Consider the following 23,863-nt stretch of genomic DNA (forward strand, 5'->3'; position numbering starts at 1 on the left):
ACTCTGTAAATAAACCATAAATATTTCAGTTGAGAACACTTTAAAAAATAAAGTATGGTTGATGTTCACCATTTAATTTAATGTTTACCATTAAATGAAGAAAAACTAAACCTGAAGTTGAAGTTGATTCCTGTCTCTAACAATATTATTTTTCTGTAATGTTAGATTTTGAAGACAAAAGGAGGAATCTCTCCAATCTGTCACAGTCTCAAGCATTTATGTAACCTAGATTATGGATTTTTGTAATATACAACCCACGATACAATGGATGCAAACACCAGGGTCAATACCCAATTGTCCACCTGGATTGGAATATTTGACTCAGGTATGATAATATGTTTCTTAATTTAGTTGATGGAAAATAACATGAATTTAGATAGCTTCAAAATATAATTTGTGTTACTGGAAAATATTTTGACTATAGATTAAAATACTATACCTGTAACATTAAAAATTTTACATTTTATTTAATTTTAATTTCTGATTGAGGTAGTAAACTTATAATTTAAATAGAGTTGTCCCTCAGTATCCACTGGGGGATTGGTTTCAGGACCAGTCTGGCAGATACCAAGACTGGAAGGTGCTCAAATCCCAGAGTCTGCCCTCTGGATATGAGGTTGGTTGGATTTGTGGATGCAGAAACAGGAGTATGGAGTGATGTCTGTATAGTTACTCAAAAAAAAAAAAATCCACATATAAGCAGACCCTAGCAGTTCAACCATGTCATTCCAGGGCCAGCTGCAATATAACATTGTTATTTATAAATGTACTTCCTGAGAAACCTATTTAAAAATAAATAGGTATACTTTTTAAAATAGGAAACTGGATTTGGGGAATGTAAGTAAAAATGAGTTAAGGGCTCTTCAGTTCATCTAACTGCTTAGATAGTAGAAGCCTGGTATGCAAATGTAAAATATGAACACTAATATTAGGAAAACATCTCTGTTCTCTACCAAATTTAATGACACAGAATTACTATTTTTGTTTATGCTATCAATTCTGATTTAATTTCCTGTAGTGCTGTCTTTGAATAGTTAATTAACTTTGGCATTTCACATTACTATTTATTGGCCACATCTTATTTTTTAATTCTTTAAAAATGAAACAGTATGCATGTTCCTTCTTAAAAAGGTTGTTTATATTTTCAATGCTTCATTATAAACTTGTTGCAAACAATAATATAAATCTAATAAGTCATTTTTGAATATGGGTAAAAACTACATTAAACTTTTTACTTCAAATTACAGTATAGACATTTCTCTCTGAATTTCAAAAATATTTTTAATAAAAGTCTTTAAAAATTTTTTGTGAACAAAAATATTGAGTACATTAACAATGGAGCAAAAAGAATACACTTTAGAGACTATCTGATAATATTTTTTCATTTCCTTTTTCTATGGTAAAAAATTTTAAAACTTCACACTTAGACTAGTATAATATTATGACATTTGACAGAAAAAATGAGAGATGTTGATAATGAATCAATTACTTTAAATATCCTAAATGGAAGTATTAATGTATATATGTATTTTTATGTGCTTTAAATTGAGTTTGAGTACTTCATACCACCTATGTTTACTTTCTACTGTAATAGATAAATCACTTACGTGTGTGTCAGCGTTTTGATCTTCTGGAAGTTATGTACCAAAGGCAATGGTATATTAATTCTTGAATATGTACCTTGTTTTGCTATAGTTCTACCAACCCCTATAAATTGAAGTGTTTTTTTTTTTTTGGCTGCACCGCACGGCTTGTGGGATCTTAGTTCCCCCACCAGGGATTGAACCCGGGCCCTCGGCAGTGAAAGCATAGAGTCCTAACTACTGGACGGCCAGGGAATTCCCTTAAAGTGCGTCTTATGTCTGAGGATAGCTAAACCTTGATATATGAAGCGATTATATAGAAGGTCTTTAGATGATGAAAACGTGAATGTGATCGTAGTCTTCTCATGCGAAGGGAGGGAGAAAGATATTGGGTCCAGATTACACCTGAAAATTCTAGTCTGTGTTAGTCTTACTAAGTAGTAGGTCTATTTCCTGAAAGGTTTTGCCCATCCTGAATTCCTCAAATACAGGTATTTCAGAGAAGCAATGATTCCAAATTTTTCAGGAGTTCTGCTAGTAGAAGCAGAATGCAGGTAAAGTAATGGGCAGTCCAATTCCACTCTCTAGTCTGAGAAGTTAAACTGTCCATTAGAATTCAACTGTTCAGGGGTTTCCCTGCTGGCGCAGTGGTTAGGAATCTGCCTGCCAATTCAGGGGACATGGGTTCAAGCCATGGTCCAGGAAGATCCCACATGCCGTGGCACAACTAAGTTGGTGTGCCACAGCTACTGAACCTGTGCTCTAGAGCCCGCGAGCCACAACTACTGAAGCCCATGAGCCTGGAGCCCATGCTCTGCGACAAGAGAAGCCACCGCAGTGAGAAGCCTGTGCACCGCAACGAAGAGTATCCCCCGCTCGCCGCATCTGGAGAGGGCCCACGTGCAGCAGTGAAGACCCAAGGCAGCCAAAAATAAAATAAATTAAAAAAAAAAAAAAGAAGAAGAGGGATGAGAAAAAGAAAATTGCAGAAATATTTTTTAAAAAAATAAGAATTCAACTGTTTACCTTTATCTCAACTTAGTACAAATATTTCTTTCATGTAGATGATGCTGTAGTACATGTAAATAAAATGAAATTGAATGTTTAGTTTAAAAAAATAGTATTATCACCACTGATGACCTTTCTCATTGACATTAGAGGATCTAAGACTAAAATAGGCATTTAGGGTTTTATTTAATTCACAAAAGCATTCCAATTTAGGTATCTTATAAATGAATGCTGGGGACAGGTACGTTTCTTGCTACCTTACACTAAAGGCTTTTTTTAATGTAAGACAATTTATTTCAGAATCCTCACTGAGTACCTATAATGAACAAGCCATGTGTTACCATTTTGAAAGGATCAAAGATGAGTCAGACCTGGCTTTGCCCTGAAGGGCTTGCCCTAAAATGTGAGAGTTAATATACTTAAATAAAATCACAGTATGAAGTAATAAAAGTCATGAGATAGGTAGAAACCAATTGTGGGAACTCACAGGACAGAAACAGCTACAGTTACTTACGATTTCAGTAGCGACAAAAATAGCAAAAATATTGAGAAAAATCTAACCATCTATGTTATGGGAAACTAGTTCTCCAAACTAGTGATTCTCAGAGTATGGTCACCAGACCAGCAGCATCAACATCTTCTGGGAACATGTCAGAACTATCAAATTCCCAGGCTTTATCATAGACCCACTAAATAACCAAATCAGGAGATGGGGTCTGTGCTTTATCAAGCCCTCCAGATGGTTCTGAGGCAGGCTAAAATTTGAGAACTACTGTTCTAAATGATACGTTCACATAATCTAACACTGTACAGTTATTTAAAAGAATGAGACAGCTCTACAAAATTGTCAGGAATATTTCCAAGATATATTGCTAAGTATAAAAAGCAATTACAAAGTAGTGCATATGTTAGCATGTGAGTATGTGTGTGTGTGTGTGTGTGCACAATACATTTAGGCTTTGCATATGTTTGAGATATCTCTAGAAGAATGCATATGAAATTGGAGAAAGAAGAAGAAATAGAATAAGCCTGGAAGGAAGAATTATTTTTAATTTTATACTCTCTTTGCATTTTTAAATTTGTGCCATGCATATATAATTCCTAATAATAAAAAGAAATTAAATTTAAAAGGCGGTCAGAAGATTTTTTTCATAAATTTTGAATCATGATTTTTCTGTGAAAGTTACATCAAAATGAATACCTTTCAAATATGTTGGTACAATATGAAAACATAATTATGCTCATTTGCACATTAATCATTAAAAAGTGAGGAAATTCTGTAACTATTAGTTTCAAAGGTTAACAAAATAAAATGTTAAATGTATATTAGAGAAATATATACTCATTAAACATATACTCACTAAAGAACATTTAAAATTAAGAAAAGTGGGAGATAATCATCCATGTACAGCTACTGATAAATTTTTTCTGAAGGCTTTTAAAAAATATTCCTTTGATGAGGTTTTATGAAATCACTTTTAATCACTGTCCATGAATTTTATATATTTATTCACTTAATGTTAATATTTTTATTTTTATCTTAAAACCCAATATTAAAAATATTTTTAATTGAAGTATAGTTAATTTACAATGTTGTGTTAGTTTCAAGTGTACAGCAAAGTGATTCATTATACATGCCTATATATATATATATATATATATATATATATATATTTCAGATTCTTTTCCATTATAGGTTATTATAAGATATTGAGTATTGTTCCCTGTACTATACAGTAGGACCTTGTTGTTTACCTATTTTATGTATATAGTGTGTATATGTTAATCCCAAACTCCTAATTTATCTCTCTCCACATCCCTGCCCCGCCATCCCCATTGGTAACCATAAATTTGTTTTCTATGTCTGTGAATCTATTTCTGTTTTGTAAATAAATTCATTTGTATCATTGTTTTAGATTCCACATATAAGTGATAGCATATGTTATTTGTCTTTGTCTGACTTACTTCACTTAATATGATAATCTCTATGTCCATCCATGTTGCTGCAAATGGCATTATTTCATTCTTTTTATGGCTGAGTAGTATTCATTGTATATACACACCACATCTTCTTTATTCATTCATCCCTTGATGGACATTTAGGTAGCTTCCATGTCTTGGCTATTGTAAATAGTGCTGCTATGAACATTGGGGCACATGTACCTTTTTGAATTACAGCTTTCTCCAAATATATGCCCAGGAGTGGCATTGTGGAATCATACGACAATGCTATTTTTAGTTTTTTTAAGGAGCTATTAAAGTGGCTCTACCAATTTACATTCCCACCAACAGTGTAGGAGGGTTCACTTTTCTCTACACCCTTTCCATTTGTCAGCGTAGACTTTTTAATGATGGCCATTCTAACTGGTTTGAACCACCTCATTGTGGTTTTGATTTGCATTTCTCTAATAATTGGTGATGTTGAGTTTTCTACGGATATATGCCCATGAGTGGGATTACAGGATCATATGGTAATTCTATTTTTAGTTTTGTAAGGAACCTCCATAATGTTCTCCATAGTGGCTGTAGCAATTTACATTCTACCAACAGTGTAGGAGGGTTCCTTCTTCTCCACACCCTCTCCAGCATTTATCATTTGTAGACATTTTAAAGATGGCCATTTGACATGTGTGAGGTGATACCTCATTGTAGTTTTGATTTGCATTTCTCTCATTATTAGTGATATTGAACATCTTTTCATGTGCCTTTTGTCCATCTGTATGTCTTTTTTGGAGAAATGACTATTTAGATCTTCTGCCCATTTTTTAATTGAGTTGTTCTTTTTTTGATATTTAGCTGTATGAGCTGTTTGTATATTTTGGAAATTAATCCCTTGTCAGTAGCATTATTTGCAAATATTTTCTCCCAGTCCTTAAGTTGTCTTTCCACTTTGCTTATGGTTTCCTTTGCTGTGTAAAAGCTTATAAGTTTAATTAGGTCCTATATGTTTATTTTTGTTTTTATTTCTATTACTCTAGGAGGCAGATCCAAAAAAAATCTTGCTGCGATTTATGGCAAAGAGTGTTCAGCCTATGTTTTCCTCTAGGGGTTTTATAGTATCTGATCTTACATTTAGGTCTTTAACCTATTTGGAGTTTATTTTTGTATACAGTGTTAGAGAATATTCTAATTTCATTCCTTTACACGTAGCTGTTCAGTTCTACCAATACCACTTATTGAAGATACTGTCTTTTTTCCATGTATATTCTTGTCTTCTTCATTGTACATTAACTGACCACAAGTGTGTGAGTTTATTTCTGGGCTTTCTATCCTGCTGCATTGATCTATATGTCTGTTTTTGTGCCAGTACCATACTGTTTTGAATACTGTAGCTTTGCAGTATAGTCTGAAGTCAGGGAGCTTGATTCCTCCAGCTCCATTCTTCTTTCTCAAGATTGTTTTGGCTATTCAGGGTGATCTGTGTTTTCATACTAATTTTAGAATTTTTGTTCTAGTTCTGTGAAAAAATGCCATTGATAATTTGATAGGAATTGCATTGAATTGCCTTGGGTAGTATGGTCATTTTAACGATATTGATTCTTGCAATCCAAGAACATGTTATATATTTCCATCTGTTCGTGTCATCTTCAATTTTTTTCATCAGCATCTTATAGTTTTCAGAGTACAGCTCTTTTGTCTCCTTAGGTAGGTATATTCCTAGGTATTTTATTCTTTTTGATGCGATGGTAAATGGGATTATTTCCTTAAATTCTCTTTCTGATCTTTTGTTGTTAGTGTATAGAAATGCAATAGATTTCTGTATATTAATTTTGTATCCTGCATCTTTACCAAATTCATTGATTAGCTCTAGTAGTTTTCTGGTAGCTTTCTTAGAATTGTCTATGTATAGCATCATGTCATCTACAAACAGGGACAGTTTTACTTCTTTTTCGAATTTGGATTCCTTTTATTTCTATTTCTTCACTGATTACTGTGGCTAGGACTTCCAAAACTATGTTGAATAAAAGTGGCAAGAGTTGATATCCTTGTCTTCTTCCTAATTTTAGAGGAAATGCTTTCACCTTTTCACCACTGAGTATGATGTTAGCTGTGGGTTTGTCGTATATGATATTTATTAATCTTGAGGTATGTTCCCTCTATGCCCACTTTCTGGAGAGTTTTTATCATAAATGGATATTGAATTTTATCAAAAGCTTTTTCTGCCTCTACTGAGATGATCATGTGATTTTTATTCTTCAATTTGTTAATGTGGTGTATTACATTGATTGAGTTGGTGATATTGAAAAATCCTTCCATCGCTGGGATAAATCCCACTTGATCATGGTGTATGATCCTTTTAATGTATTGTTGGAATCGGTTTGCTAGTATTTTGTTGAGGATTTTGTATCTATGTTCATCAGTAATATTAGCCTGTAATTTTCTTTTTTGTGATATCTTTGTCTGGTTTTGGTATCAGGGTGATGGTGGCCTCATAGAATGATTTCAGAAGTGTTCCTTTCTTTGCAGTTTTTTGGATTAGTTTCAGAATTAGTTAAATCTTCTCTAAATGTTGGTAAAATTCACCTTTGAAGCCATCTGGTCCTGAATTTTGCTTGTTGGGAGTTTTTAAATTACTGATTCAATTTCAGTACTGATAATTGGTCTGTTCATATTTTCTATTTCTTCCTGCTTCAGTCTTGGGCGATTGTACCTTTCTAAGAATTTGTCCATTTCCTCTAGGTTGTCCATTTTATTGGACATAATTGTTGCTCATAATTGTCTTTTCTGATCCTTTGTATTTCTGTGGTTTAGGTTGAAACTTCTCCTTTTTCATTTCTGATTTTATTGATTTGGACCCTCTCCCCCACACCCTTTTTTTTTTTGATGAGTCTGGTTAAAGGTTTATCAATTTTGTTTATCTTTTTAAAGAACCAACTTTTAGTTTCATTGATCTTTTCTACTGTTTTTTCGTTTCTATTTTATTTATTTCTGCTCTGATCTTTATGATTTCTTTCCTTCTATGAACTTTGGGTTTTGTTTGTTCTTCTTTCTCTAGTGGCTTTAGGAATTATGTTAGGTTGTTTATTAGAGATTTTTGTTTCCTGAGGTAAGAGTGTATCATTATATACTTGCCTCTTAGAACTGATTTTGCTACATCCCATAGATTTTGGATCATTTTGTTTTCATTTTCTTTTATCTCTAGGTATTTTTTGATTTCCTCTTTGATTTCTTCAGTGATCCATTGGTTGTTTAGTAGCATATTGTTTAGCCTCCATGGGTTTGTGTTTTTTGCAGTTTTTTTTTTTCCTTGCAGTTAATTTCTAGCCTCATAGTGTTGTGGTCAGAAAAGATGCTTGATATGATTTCAATTTTCTCAAATTTACCAAGCCTTGCTTTGTGGCCCTGCATGTGATCTATCCTGGAGAATGCTCTATGTGCACTTGAAAAGAATGTATATTCTGCTGCTTTCAGATAGAGTGCTCTATAATATCAATTAAGTGTGTCTGGTCTAGTGTGTCATTTAAGGCCTGTGGGGTTTTTTAATTGATTTTCTGTCTACATGATCTGTCCATTGATGTAAGTGGGGTGTTAAAGTCCTCCACTATTATTATGTTACTGTCCATTTCTCCTTTTATGTCGTTAATATCTGCCTTATATATTGAGGTGCTCCTATGTTGGGTGCATATATATTTACAATTGTTATATCTTCTTCTTGGATTGATCCTTTGGTCATTATGTAGTGTCCTTCTTTGTCTCATGTAACAGTGCTTTAAAGTCTATTTTGTCTGACGTAAGTATTGCTACTCCAGCTTTCTTTTGATTTTCACTTGCATAGAATACCATTTTCCATCACCTCACTTTCATTCTGTATGTGTCTCTACATCTGAAGTGAGTCTCTTGTAGGCAGCAAATATATGTGTCTTGTTTTTGTATCCATTCAGCCAGTCTGTGTCTTTTGGTTGGAGCATTTAATACAATTACATTTAAGGCAATTATTGATATGTATGTTCCTATTGCCATTTTGTTAATTGTTTTGGATTTATAGGTCTTTTTCTTCCTTTTCTCTTTTGTTCTCTTCTCTTGTGATTTGATAACTATTTTTAGTGTTGTGTTTGTATTCTTTTTCGTGTGTGCACGTGTGTATGTCTATTATAGATTGTTGTTTTGTGGTTACCATGGTGAAACCCAACATTGTAAATAGCTACCCAATAATTCTAAAGAAGGGATAATACATATTGCCTTTTGTTGTTAAATATTTACTTTGCTTCCATTTTATTTTATTTTTTCTAAGTTTGTAGTAGTGAATATTTGGTGCAGAAAGCAGTTTTTTAAATTTTAGGATTATTTGTTTGCCTGATCACAGAAGTAAAATTATTAGGACAAAAGATAATATTTCCATTTTCTTGCAAAAAATGGTGAATTGATTATCTTATGTGGATGATATATGAAAGTGCTCACTGTCTCCCCTAATTTAGCATAAGTGAAATATTTTTTCTTGGTTTCTATTAGCCAGGCTGAAGACCTAATAAAGTCATTTTCATGCCCTATAGGAAGGAAAAGATGAAGAGGAGTAATTTTTAAAGTAACTCAAAACATAATAGTTATAGGTTAATTTCTCTGAATTTCAAAAATGATACAAAAAAGCTATGCATGGAATTTTAGTAGTAAAAGGAACCAGAGGATAGCTACCATCTCTTTTATTTTTCTGTATGGGGAAACTAAGATACTAGTGAAGAAAGTTGCTTAAAAGCAAGGTGTTTCTTACCCAACATTACCCAACTTACTCAAATTTGAACGTAATTTGATATGCAATTTATACAAGTCACATCAGTTTTATTAATAAATCACCATATTGTTTCATTCTTTAGTCCTCGGTCTTTTTGAAACTAACAAAACATATGATGTCATGAATAATCAAGGACAGAGAATTTATTTTGCAGAAGAGAAAAGTAATTGTTTCCTCAGACACTTCTGTGGACCTTCAAGGCCTTTTACCATGACAATTTATGATAATGTAGGATGCGATGTTATTACTATGCATAAAGCTCTAAGATGGAGCTATTGCTGGAGTAACTGCTGCCTACAAAAGGTCAGTAAATATTATTTCTACAATGTGATTTAGAATGTATGTGAGTTCCTTCAGAAAAGCCTCAACACAGGGCAGTATATTAAAATTAAAACTTTGGGTTTGGCTACAAAGAATAGTCTGGAATGAAATATGTCAGAGAAAGAATTATAAATATATTCATATCTCATACCTTCAGGATGAGACTCATGCATAACACTGTAAATATTTTTCAGGCAATGAAAGTCACAAGAAATTTAGATTTTTAAAAGTTTTTTATTCTAAAGTATCATTGTGATTTTTACTTGCATTCCCCTGCATGTGCTTATTAGCTATTGAATATCTTTTATGTAGTGGTTAAATCTTTTGCCCATTTTAAAATGAACTAATATGTCTTATTGAATTATAAGAGTTCTTTAGATAGTCTGGATATAAGCCTTTTGTCAGATATGTGTACTGCCAATATTGTGTCCAGGTTTATGGCTTAGATTTTCATTTTATTATCCTTAGAAAAAAAGAAGGTTTCAATTTTGATAAAATCTAATTTATCATGTATATTCTTTTATGGTCCATGGTTTTAAGAACTTATCTAAGAAATCTTTGCCTATTACAAAATAGCAAAGACTGTGTCTTATATTTCTTCCAGAAATTTTATATTTAGGTCTAGTTCCATTTGGAGTTAATTTTTGTGTACGTGTGAGGAAAGATTTGAGATTTTTTTTTTTCAATTTGATATCGAGTTGTTTGAACACCATGTTTTGAAAAAGACTACCCTTTTCCATATAACTGTCTTTTTATATCTTTGAAAATAAATTGCCAATATATGTGTATACCTATTTCTAGAATCTACTCTCTTCCACTGTTCCACTGATCTATAGATATAGCTATACATAGATATGTACCCTATGCCAATACTACATTGTCTTGACTACCTAACTTTAGAGTAAGTCTTAATACTAGCCAGTATGAGCCTTCCAGTTTTGGTTTGCTTTTTAAAAATTGTTTGACTCTGTTAAGTACTTTGCAATTTTCATGTAAGTTTTAGAAGAATCTTTTATATTACTTGAAGATTCCTGCTGAGATAGTGATTTGGATGGCATTGAACCTATTTATTAATTTTGGGAAGCATTGATTTCTAACTAATACTGTGTCTTCCGCTCAATGACTATGGTAATTTCTCCTTAGATTTAGGTCTTCATTATTAACTCCCAGTAGTTGTTTGCAGTGCTTAGTCTTACAAATATTCTATTAGGACTAAATTTAAGTATTTCATGTTTTTAGATACAATTAAAAATATCTTCAAGTTAAACATTCCATTTTTGTTGTTCATATATAGAAAAACAATTGACCCTTGATTATTGATCCTTTACCTTTTGACTGCCAAAAATCACTTATGAATTCTAGCAGATTTTTACAGATTCCTTAAAGTTTTCTTCAATTATATAATATGAAAATAAAGTTTTACTTCTTCTTTTGCTATCTGTATGCTTTTTATTTATATGTGTATATGTATAAATGTCATATTTATTTATTGCCATTTTGTTCTGGTTAAGAACGCTATTATAATATTGAACAGAAGTAAGAAAGGATAGTCTTGCCTTTCCTACTGATTTTGAAGAAAAGATTTAATCTTTAAGTATGAGGTTATCTGTAGTTTTTTTAAAGATATACTTTCTTAGGTTGCAGAGGATCCCTTTTATTCCTAGTTTTCTGAGTTTATACCATAAATAAACTTTGTATTTTGTCAAATATTTTTCTGTATCTATTCATTTGATTATATGACTTTTCTCTTTTAATCTGTGAATATGTGAACTGCATCAATTGAGTTTTTTAAATGTTAAATCAACCTTACATTCTTGAGGTAAATCCCACTTGGATATATTTCTTATTCTTTTTATATATTCATTTTGCTAAGAATTTGTGTTTATGTGTATGATATATAGGTCTGTATTATTCTTTTAAGTTTTTGTGTGGCTTTGGAATTAGGATAATGTTTCATAAGGGAAGTTGGAAATGTTCCTTATTCTTTTCTGAAAGAGTTTGTATAGGATTAGTATCATATCTTACTTAAATATTTGATTATATTCAACAGTGAAGCTATTTTAGCCTGTAATAGGGGGTGTGTGAAGGATTTTAGGTTTAAATTCAAAAATTCTTTAATATATATAGGGGTAGTCAGGTTTTCTTTTTCTCCTTAAGTTCATTTTTATAATTTGTGTCTTTCAAAGAATTTGCCTAACCTAAGTTATTGAATTAATTGGCATAAATTTGTTAATATATTCCTTTATTGTCCTATTAAGTTTGCATATTATGTAGTAATAGCCCCCTTTTCATTTCTGACAGTAGTGATTTGTGTTTTCTTTCTTTTTTCATGCTTAGCTTAGGGAATTTTATTGATCCTTTCAAAGAATCAGCTTTGTTTTACTTATTCTCTATGTTTTGGTCCATTTCCTATTGCTTTGATTTTCTTTTCTTCTAATCTTTTATTATTTCTTACTTCTACAATTTGTCCTACCTCCATAAAGTAGAAACTGTTATTAAAAACTTTTCACAACCCTGTGCAGCACTGACCAGGGCCAGACCTCAAATAAGAAGCCACAAAAATCAAGGAACTCAACCAGTGCCATTCCCTTTTCCAAATGTAGATTCACGTCCAGTTTTTATCTTCAGAATCATTTTAAGAGATTCTCATAGTAGAGTTCTAGGGATTTCCCTTCTGCTTCATTGTGTAATGTTAGGAATATAGCTTCTTGGTTCTTTTTCAGATTTACCTTCTCTGTACACCTCCTCCACATTTACCTGAAATTCTCTTCCTTTAATCCCAGATCTTCCTGTCTTACTCAGTTTTTATTCTACTCCCAGCAATTTCTTGTCAGTGTAAAACTTTGTTATGAAAGGGAATCTTGAATGGATGATTTTGTAAAAAGTTCTTATGCCTAGACAACTTCAGCCCCAGTCAATCTTCCCACAGTCTTCTTATACTGCCTACAAATTAGAAGCTATGAAGTTCCATTCCATTTTCAGCTATGTTTCTCAGACTGGTCCTTTGAGCTTTTATTCTGAGTGGGATCCCTTTCTTTTTGTGATGAATACTTGTTAGTGGTGTCTGGATTCCTTGGATCTCAGGAATATCTTGCTGCCGTCACTTGTTTCACTACATCTACTTGTATTTTAAGATGTAAGTCTATAATTTTTCCATCTACTTTGATAAATAATTTGACAGTGCTTTGGTTTTGTTTACCTATCATACTTGTTCTATCCTTTTTATGAGGGTTTTGAGAAGATTCAAAAACTACATCACCACTGCCACTATCTTGACTTAACAGTCTCCATTTATTTTTTGAAAGAGTAATACTTATATATATATAAAGAAGGAAGGAAGGAAGGAAGGAAGGGAGAGAAAGAAAGAAAGGGAAAGAAAGTCAGTTAGCAAAGAAAGTTATTCAGCTAAAACAATGTCTCTCAAACACTTATTTCCTATGTCTGCTGTATTCTTCTTCAGAGGCAACTGCTATTATGAGTTAAGGTATTCTTCCAGAATTATTCTATGAATATTTATATAACAGATGCATATTTATGCTATATATATGTATACATATACACATATATATATATGTGTGTGTATGTGTGTGATGTGTTTGGTACACAATTGGCAGATATTCTTCTATAATTTTTTAACTTGAAGATTATATCAGTATGTATAGAGCTTTCTCATTCTCATAAATGGCTGCATAATAACCCATTGTATGGATGATATACCATAATTTATTGAATCAGTCTCTATTGATTCTGATGAACTGGGCTTTAAATCACAATGAACATGAAGAATTTCAATGAATTCATATTTGCATTGGCATAGAGGTACCAAAGTCCTTGGCATGTTGGATAATAAACAGTTTTGGTGTGATTGGAGTTTTAAAGGCATATCTATTGGGCATGGAAATTTAAAAAGTGATCCTCATAAGCACCTAAAGATTATTATTATCCCTCTTTTGCAAATGGAAAATTAATTTCAGAGAGGTGAGTGACTTGTCCATATATCATGTGGTTAGTGAGCAGCAGCATCAGATCTCAACTCAGGGATTTCAACAACTAAATCCTTTTTTACTTCCATGTCCATTCCCAAATATAGGTCATGCTTTAAACTCATGAAGTTCTGTCCACATATACAAAAAGCTAAGTAAAAGGTAGCATATAGGTAAATACAGTGTTGCTTACAAATCAAACATATCTCACTTGATTAATACTACATTTTTTAATATTTTGTAGCTAAGAGTTGAGGCCCCTCCTGGAGAAATAATTGGATATGTTTATCAATACTATCACCCATTTTTGCCAATGTTTAAAATAAAAAATGAGAATAAGGAGGATTTAATGAAAATCAGAGGGCCATGTGTGGTTTCTAGCTGTCTCAAAGATCTAAATTTTAATGTGAGTAATTCATAATGTTTTAAATTATCGTGCTCAAATTAATAATTTGATAATTTTCTAATGCACATAGTTAATTAATGTGATTAAAAGAAAATAAAAACATATTACAATTACTATAAATATTTGCCTAATTTTTAAATTGAATTTCTAATTCATAGTTTCTTTGCTTAATTAAGACCTACAGTTTGTGAAGCTTATAAGGCACCTTTTTTTTTTTTAATTTAATTTATTTATTTGTATTTATTTTTGGCTGTGTTGGGTCTTCGCTTCCGTGCAAGGGCTCTCTCCAGTTGTGGCGAGCGGGGGCCACTCTTCATCGCGGCGTGCGGGCCTCCCACAACCGCGGCCTCTCTTGTCGCGGAGCACAGGCTCCAGACGCGCAGGCTCAGCAGTTGTGGCTCACGGGCACAGTTGCTCCGCGGCATGTGGGATCCTCCCAGACCAGGGCTCGAACCCGCGTCTCCTGCACTGGCAGGCAGACACTGCGCCACCAGGGAAGCCCTAAGGCACCTTTTTAATCTATATTTTAAGTGTATAGTTATCAAACAAGTTTTATATTTAATATTTCAAGGAATGTTGAAAGAGAAAATTAACTTTATTGCAATGGACAATGACATAATCCAGCATTAATTATAGATAAGAGATTAATGCTAAGTTTTATAAAATTCTGAAACTGGCATGGTACAATTTTGTTAAATTTTTATGTGCTTACTGATTTATTTCTCAGATTATGTCCAACATTCAGATAATAATTTAGGAAGTTTACTACTAAATATACTAAATATAGTTAATAAACATCCCACTACACTTGGTTAAATCTGAAGATGCCTAAGCAACAGAGAATACTGTCTTGTTTTGATAAGATATTCAATTTGAAAAAAGACTGCTTTTCAGTCTTTCATCAAGGACATGTTTGCTTGTTTTAATATCTGAAATTCCTAGTCAGAAATCTGGACACAGCCTATGTAAAACACTGCCTGATTTTTTTCCTTCTTTAGAATTATGTCAATTCACTTTAGTGATACTTACATGTACTGATTAAGACATACTTAAAAATTAATTATAATAATAAGTTTGGTTTAGAAAAATTTAATAAAATGAGCACACAAGACTCTATTCTTCTCTGTTTCAAGTTGGAAACCAATGCAACAGAGTGGTCTGTGCATGAAACTCTGGAAGCCAAAGCTACCTTGCCTCATTTTTAGTAACATCATTGTCTTGTATCTCACATTATGGTACAATAAATCCTACTTTATTCTAGTGTCTTAAGAACTATTGCTAAGGTACATAGAATATTTCCTATTTCTTCTAAGTTTGAAGCAAAGCCATTTTAAAGCTGGCACTTATAGGTAACCTCCAAGAGCAAGGGACAAGAAATGAGGTAATGATTCTGTGAGAATGTGCATCTTTTGCATGAATATGGACAAACCTTTTAATACTTTTGGCTATGAAAAATAGGAGAGAGGTAAAGGAGTAGCTAGGACTACTATAGGACAGGACTAGGGTGAGGCAAATAAGATATTTATCTCCGGTACAAAATTCAAAGGGACACCAAAAAGCCTAGTAATTAAGATAAATGATATTTGAATATATTTTAAACATCAAAATTAATGCAAAAAATCTATTAGGAACAAATACCAAAAATTTAAGTTAAGACAGAAACTGACTCTGCATTTGTATGACTTGTCTCCCTGCCTTACCATAATCTTGCTCCTGGCTGGATGGGGGCACAGAGTTGACAGGGAGGTATTTTTATGAAAGGTATGTCCTTAGCATGCTTTGATTTTCAAGGAAAGAAGCCAAATTGGAGGAAAATGTGGAGAAACAACCGAAATTGAATATCTGATGAACCCTGTCTCTTGGTATGGGACCTAAGGCATGTAGAGAACTGGCCTAGAACAGGCATAGAGATGGCCCATTAATCACACCAGGAAGGAAGCAGGACGTGTTGGTACAGATATAATAACTTTCTAAACTGGCGGCTGGGAGTCCAGTAAGTTCCTGTCCAGTTGCTTCTATTTTCTCTTCAGTGGAAAATATAAGCTGTATTGTTGAGGGTGAGGGGGAACGATGTGTTCAGAGTTCTGGAAAAACTGGAAAAGTTTGACACAGTTATGTAAAACTCTTCCATATTTCTCTCCCCAAATTCCTTAACATTACTTACAAGGCTATGTATGACCTAGCCCTGCATACCTCTCTTTTCTTACTTTCTACCACTATCCGCCTCACTCACTTCGCTCCAGCTATGTTTATTCCTAAACCAGAGCCTTTTCACATGTAGCTGACTCTCTCTAGGAAGCGCTTACTTTCCCTATTCCTCTGTCACTAATTCCTGCTGACCCTCCAAATCTCAGCTTAAATGGCATTTTCCCTCTTTTTCTCTAAAACCATCCCCCCAATTCTTTTTTTTTTTTTAATTTATTTATTTTTATTTATTTATTTTTGGCTGTGTTGGGTCTTCGTTTCTGTGCGAGGGCTTTCTCTAGTTGTGGCAAGCGGGGGCCACTCTTCATCGTGGTGCGCGGTCCTCTCACTGTCGCGGCCTCCCTTGTTGCGGAGCACAGGCTCCAGATGCGCAGGCTCAGTAATTGTGGCTCACGGGCCTAGTTGCTCCGTGGCATGTGGGATCTTCCCAGACCAGGGCTCGAACCCATGTCCCCTGCATTGGCAGGCAGATTCTCAACCACTGCGCCACCAGGGAAGCCCCCCATCCCCCCAATTCTTTTAGTCTACCTATTATCTCCCTATTATACTCCATCATATCACGCTACCTTTTCCTTTCTGGCATTCATCACAAAATAAGCAGTAGCATTTATCACAGACTTATTGTTTTACATTTACATGAGTATCTCTTAGGTTGAGAAATGAATATTACTTGGTACAAGAAGTGGTGCTCCAGGGAGTCCAGATGAGTAAAGAAGAAAAGGGGATGAGGTAAAGGTAGAGGGATTCAGAAAATCAGGACTCTTAGGAAAGAGTTAACTGTGTAAAAGAGCTGAAAAGCTAGTGGTTTTCATTTTCTAATTAAATTGATTCTCTGATCAAATTTAAGCAAATTATATACATTAATATAATTTTATATATAATATGCATTGTATATAAAACATAATATATGTATGTATACACATACATATAAATAAGATCACTTGTATCCAATCAATTTGAAAATTTTCTTTTAGGTAGAAATTGTCTGTAGATGTTTTCATAGACTACTTTGTGTCCATATTGCATATTCTTTTTACTTCAGATTATAACTCACATATGATTATAATTCGTATGGGTCATATTTAATTACTAAAATTGATGTGGGAATGCCTATCGTTTTTATTTCAGAGAGTTTATCTAAGATTAAAAATATTTTTTATTTTAGTTTTTGTCCCTGGATGAAGAAATGGTTATTGGTAAGATTTCCAATCAGTGGACTGGATTTACGAGGGAACGTTTTACCAATGCTGATCAACTTGGGATCCAGTTTCCTTTTGATCTTGATGTCAAAATAAAAGCATTGATGCTCGGAGCAAGTTTCCTCATTGTGAGTCTATTTTTATTCTATCTAGCTGCACATTAATTTTCTGAGATTATCACTACACTTGTGCTAATATTTCTCCTCAAATCACTTAGATCAATTGCAATCTGTGCTTTTGGTCTAGTCCTAGGTCCCCAATTTACATCATGGATTGAGTGTTCACATTGCAAAGGAAATAAAAACGAGTGTCCTGGAAATGTGATCATTAAAGTTGAATTCCTTTGCCTTAATGAAAAACAAGACTAAGTCACTGAAAATAAGAACACAATGTCTCATTCAATGTAATTTACTGTTATTTCCAACAATTTAAAATTTTATAATAAGTACCTTTTTTAACATTTCATTTAAAAAGTAATCATTGTTAATTTGAAACCACAGATATGTAGAAATATATATATATATATATTTTTTTGCTTTGTGGCTACACATAATTTTCTTTTTTTATTGGAGTATAATTGCTTTACAATGTTGTGTTAGTTTCTGCTGTACAATAAAGTGAATCAACTGTATGTATACCTACATCGCCTCCTTCTTTGACCTCCATCCCACCCCCCACCATCCCACCCATCTAAGTTATCACAGAGCACCGATATGTAGAAATATTTAAAAAGAAAATACCATTTGTGATTTCAGTTGGGTCTTAGGGAGAAAATGAACATAAGCAACTACCTTCATTCTCCAAATATTATGAAATGACAGGAAATGGCAGAAGTGGTAAGCAGGGATGAATCATACAGTATTAAGAAATTTGGAGAAAGAGAAAAATAAACAGATTAGATAGCAGATCGAATGTAGCTGAGGAAAAAATTAGTGAACTGAGAGATATAGTTGAGGAAATTATTCATAATGAACTACAGAGACAAGGAAACATGAAAGTCAAGAGTTCTAAGTAAGTAAGATAGGATAGAGAATAACTGCTAAAAAATTTCCAGAAGAAACATGAATCCAGTGATTCAGAAAGGACAATATATCCTAAGTAATATAATTAAAAAGCAACATCTATATAAATCACAGTGAAGCAGCAAAACAGCAAAGAAAAATAAGTAACCAGAAAGAAAAGATAAATCTCCCACAAGCAATTAGACTGACAACTGCCTTCTCAACAGAAAGGGTGGAAGCCACAGAGTAGAATAATATCTTCAAAGTATTGATTAAAAAAACGATCTTAACTCTCAAATTCTGTTTTCTTCAAGAATACATATCTCAAGGAGAAGAGGAAAATAAATAAATTAGTTTTTTAAAAAACACAGTTTTACACATACAGACCATTTCTAAAGGGGATAAATCAGGAGGAAGGAACATAATCTGAGAAGAATCATCTGAAGTTCAATAATATTTATGAGAAAATAAAATGCTAACTATATTTGTGAATGTAAACATGTTTTTAAAAATAAATCAATAGCAGAAGTGGTTCAAGATGGCAGCATAAGAAGAGCCTGAACTCACCTCCTCCCATGGACACACCAAATTTACCACTACACATGGAATAATTCCCTCTGAAAAAAGCCTGAAAACTAGCTAAATAGCTCTTCAACAATGAAGGATAAAAAGACCACATCAAGACAGGATGGAGAGGCAGAGATGTGTTCTCACCCAAAAACCCACACTTGGTGGAGTGACCCACAATCGGGAGGGGTCTCACAAATACAGATTTTCTCCCTGAGAAGCAAGGTGTTCATGCCCCACTTCAGGCACCCCAACCCTTGGGACCTGCACTGAAAGACAACTCCCAAAACATCTGGCTTTGGAAACCAAGAGGGCTAATGTTCAGGAGATTCAAAGTGCTGTAGAGAACAGAGATTCCACTCTTAAATGGCTCATATGCAGAATCACCCCAAGACAGCATACAAGCAGCAGTTTGAAAAACATCTAGATGATATTAACTCATGAAGGAGATTCACTAGCTAATCTTAAAGCATCTGCTAGAGGGGCAGGGGTCTGTTGGGACTCTGGGGACAGAGATGCTGGTATGTATCATTTTCATGCTCTCATTCTACCTTGTAAGGGCCAGCATTGACAAGTGCCATTTTTGTACTCCTGTTACCTTGCTAGTGCTAGCGGTCATACTCTGCCTGTAGTCTTGCTAAAGCCAGCAGTCATGCCATGGCCCCAAGCTCACCTGTGGCCCTGCTAAAGCCAATAGGTGTGTACAGTCCACACAGGGGATACCTCTTGATCACCTGGCTCTGGTGGCCAGAGGTGCTTGTGTTTCTGGGCCCCATGTGACTGATACAATGAGAGAGAGAGTGCTTAGCAGGCTACCACCCCCAGACCATGGCATAAACAGCAGACTGGAACACACCCCCAGTCTTCCTGTGAAAAAGGCTTATCTACTTGTGCTGAAACCTCAGGTTGAGGGGCAGATTTTAGGTTTACTGCACATCTAGAGGCTTCAAATTTTCCTCAGGGAACGTAGGCTGGGGGAATGCCATTTTTGCACTTTCTCTTGGTCTTGCTTCAGCTCAGTGGTACCTATCAGGAAGGAGCTTATACATTCATCTAGAGTCCCAATTTCTGCAAATATCACCAAAGGGATGCCTCCAAATTACTTGGTCTGGAGTCCAGCAGGGTTTATGACTGAAATCCCATAGGACTGTATATATTTGCATACCTTAAAAGCTGCTGCTTAAGAATCTGGCTTCCAGTGAGCCTGAACCTAGGTACTGACTGAGATCCCTCCTTTTGGACACTGACAAACCTTGGAAAAACCTGAACAACTGGGACCTATCAAGAATAAATCTGGGTGCTTAGGTAATCACAAAAGTTTGAGACATAAGCAAGAGCAAGGGCAAGGTTAAATGATAAGATTCATCTCCTATACAAGGCCATTCCTTCAAGACTAGGAAAGGTAGCTGCTTTGCCTAATGTAAAGACAAACACAGAGAGTCAAGCAAAATAAAGAAACAAAAATATGCACCAAATGAAAGAACAAGATAAAACACCAGAAAAAAAGAAAAAAAAACTTAATGAAATGGAGATAAGTAATTTACCTAATTAAGAGTTCAAAGTAAGGGTCATAGAGATGGTCACTAAACTCAGGAGTGGATGAACACAGTGAGAATTTCAGTAAAGAGAAAGAAAATACAAGAAAGTACCAAACAGAAGTAATAGAGCTGAAGAATACAATAATTGAACTGAAAAATACATTAGAAAGGTTCAACAACAGACTAGATGAAGCACAAGAAAAGAAGAGTGATCTCGAAGACAGAAACAGTGGAGCTCACTCAAACTGAGGGGGAAAAAAATTATATGTATATATATGGCTTAAGGGACCTATGGGACAACATCAAGTCGAACAATATTCTCATTTAGGGATCCCAAAAGAAGAAGAGAGAGAGGAGGAGCAGAAAACATATTCAAAGATAATGGCTGAAAACTTCCCTAACCTGGGGAAGGAAAAAGACATCCAAATCAAGGATTCCCAGAAAATTTCAAATAAGAGGAACCCAAAGATATCCACACCAAAACACATTATACTTAAAATGTTGAAAGATAGAGAATCTTAAAAGCAGCAAGAGAAAAACTTGCTACTTAAAAGGGAACCCACATGAGGCTATCAGCAAATGTCTCAGTAGAAACTTTGAAGGCCAGAAGGGAGTAGCATGAGATATTCAAAGTGCTGAAATGGAAAACTTCTAGTCAAGAATATTCTACCTGGCAAGATTATCATTCAGAACTGAAGGAGAGTTTTCCAGATAAGCAAAGCCTATAGTAGACACTCAAAAGATAATTTTAAAAGGAATTTAAGGATAACACTAAAGAAAGTCATCAAAACACAAGGGAAGAGAACAAGAGAAGAAGATAGGAACAAGAGAGGAACTACAAGACAGCCAGAAAACAATTATCAAAATGACAGTAAACACATACCATTTAAAGGTAAACAGACTAAATTCTCCAATTAAAAAACATAGATTGGCCGAATAAAAAACAAGATCCATCTATATGCTGCCTACAAAAGACTCACTATAGGAGGAGGAGCTTCAAGATGGCGGAAGAGTAAGACGTGGAGATCACCTTCCTTCCCACAAATACATCAAAAATACATCTACATGTGGAACAACTCCTACAGAACACCTACTGAATGCTGCCAGAAGACCTCAGACCTCCCAAAAGGCAAGAAACTCTCCACATACCTGGGTAGGGCAAAAGAAAAAAGAAAAAAGAGACAAAAGAATAGGGACAGGACCTGCACCACTGGGAGGGAGCTGTGAAGGAGGAAAGATTTCCACACATTAGGAAGCCCCTTCACGGGGGGAGACTGCGGGTGGCAGCGGGGGAAGCTTCAGAGCCACGGAGGAGAGCACAGCAACAGGGGTGCAGAGGGCAAAGCGGAGAGATTCCCGCACAGAGGATGGGTGCCGACCAGCACTCACCAGGCCGAGAGGCTTGTCTGCTCACCCGCCGGGATGGATTGGGGCTGGGAGCTGAGGCTCGGGCTTCGGTCGGATCCCAGGGAGAGGACTAGGGTTGGCTGCGTGAACACAGCCTGAAGGGGCTAGTGCGCCACAGCTAGCCAGGACGGAGTCCAGGAAAAAGTCTGCAGCTGCCGAAGAGGCAAGAGACTTTTTCTTCCCTCTTTGTTTCCTGGTGTGCGAGGAGAGGGGATTCACAGCGCCGGTTAAACGAGCTCCAGAGACGGGCGTGAGCCGCGGCTATCAGCGCGGACCCCAGAGACGGGAATGAGACACTAAGGCTGCTGCTGCTGCCACCAAGAAGCCTGTGTGCGAGCCCAGGTCACTCTCCACACCGCCCCTCCCAGGAGCCTGTGCAGCCTGCCACTGCCAGGGTCCCGTGATCCAGGGACAACTTCCCCGGGAAAACACACGACGCGCCTCAGGCTGGTGCAACTTCATGCCGACCTCTGCCACCACAGGCTCGCCCGCATTCCGTACTCCTCCCTCCCCCGGGCCTGAGTGAGCCAGAGCCCCAGAAGTAGCTGCTCCTTTAACCCCATCCTGTCTAAACGAAGAACAGACGCCGTCAGGTGACCTACACACAGAGGCAGGGCCAAATCCAAAGCTGAATTCCAGGAGCTGTGCAAACAAAGAAGAGAAAGGGAAATCTCTCCCAGCAGCCTCAGTAGCAGCGGATTAAATCTCCACAATCAACTTGATGTACCCTGCATCTGTGGAATACCTGAATAGACAACGAATCATCGCAAATTGAGGAGGTGGACTTTGGGAGCAACAATATATATACATTTTTCCTTTTCTCTTTTTATGTGTATGCTTATGCTTGTGTGTGATTTTGTCTGTATAGCTTTGCTTTTACCATTTGTCCTAGGGTTCTGTCTGTCCTTTTTTTTTTTTTTTTTAGTATAGTTTTCATCGCTTGTTATCATTGATGGATTTGTTTTTTGGTTGGGTTGTTCTCTTCTTTCTTTCTTTCTTTCTTTCTTTCTCTCTTTCTTCCTTTCGTTCATTCTTTCTTTCTTTCTTTCTTTCTCCTTCCTTCCTTCCTTCCTTCCTTTCTTTCTTTCCCCCTTTTATTCTGAGCCATGTGGATGACAGGCTATTGGTGCTCCAGCCAGGCGTCAGGGCTGTGCCTCTGAGGTGGGAGAGCCAAGCCAGGACATTGGTCCACCAGAGACATCCCAGCTCAACGTAATATCAAATGGCAAAAATCTCGAAGAGATCTCCATCTCAACACCAAGACCCAGCTCCACTCAATGACCAGCAAGCTACAGTACAGGAAACGCTATGCCAAACAACTAGCAAGACAGGAACACAACCCCACCCATTAGCAGAGAGGCTGCCTAAAATCATAATAAGGCCACAGACACCCCAAAACACACCACCAGACGTGGACCTGCCACTCAGAAAGACAAGATCCAGCCTCATCCACCAGAACACAGGCACTAGTTTCCTCCACCAGGAAGGCTACACAACCCACTGAACCAACATTAGGCACTGGGGGCAGACACCAAAAACAACGGGAACTACAAACCAGCAGCCTGCGAAAAGGAGACACCAAACACAGTAAGTTAAGCAAAATGAGAAGACAAAGAAACACACAGCAGATGAAGGAGCAAGGTAAAAACCGACCAGACCTAACAAATAAAGAGGAAATAGGCAGTCTACCTGAAAAAGAATTCAGAATAATGATAGTAAAGATGATCCAAAATCTTGGAAATAGAATGGAGAAAATACAAGAAACGTTTAACAAGGACCTAGAAGAACTAAAGAGCAAACAAACAAACATGAACAACACAGTAAATGAAATCAAAAATTCTCTAGAAGGGTTCAATAGCAGAATAACTGAGGCAGAAAAACGGAGAAGTGACCCGGAAGATAAAATAGTGAAAATAAC

At 35.5% G+C, this 23,863-nt stretch overlaps 1 protein-coding gene across 1 annotated transcript in view; it reads left to right on the forward strand.

The window, feature by feature from the left end:
- The first annotated feature begins 232 nt into the window (after positions 1 to 232).
- Positions 233 to 23,863, forward strand: part of LOC132365197 (phospholipid scramblase 1-like) — a 31,295-nt gene continuing 7,664 nt past the window's right edge. Inside the window, exons 1-7 of the mRNA XM_059921882.1 lie at positions 233 to 325; positions 1,595 to 1,636; position 2,770; positions 9,401 to 9,621; positions 13,867 to 14,028; positions 17,399 to 17,560; positions 18,267 to 18,268. Coding sequence (XP_059777865.1) covers positions 233 to 325; positions 1,595 to 1,636; position 2,770; positions 9,401 to 9,621; positions 13,867 to 14,028; positions 17,399 to 17,560; positions 18,267 to 18,268 — 683 coding nt within the window. The remainder of the gene's footprint in view (positions 326 to 1,594; positions 1,637 to 2,769; positions 2,771 to 9,400; positions 9,622 to 13,866; positions 14,029 to 17,398; positions 17,561 to 18,266; positions 18,269 to 23,863) is intronic.

This window comes from Balaenoptera ricei, chromosome 4, assembly GCF_028023285.1.
Source record: "Balaenoptera ricei isolate mBalRic1 chromosome 4, mBalRic1.hap2, whole genome shotgun sequence".
Taxonomy (NCBI): Eukaryota; Metazoa; Chordata; class Mammalia; order Artiodactyla; family Balaenopteridae; genus Balaenoptera; species Balaenoptera ricei.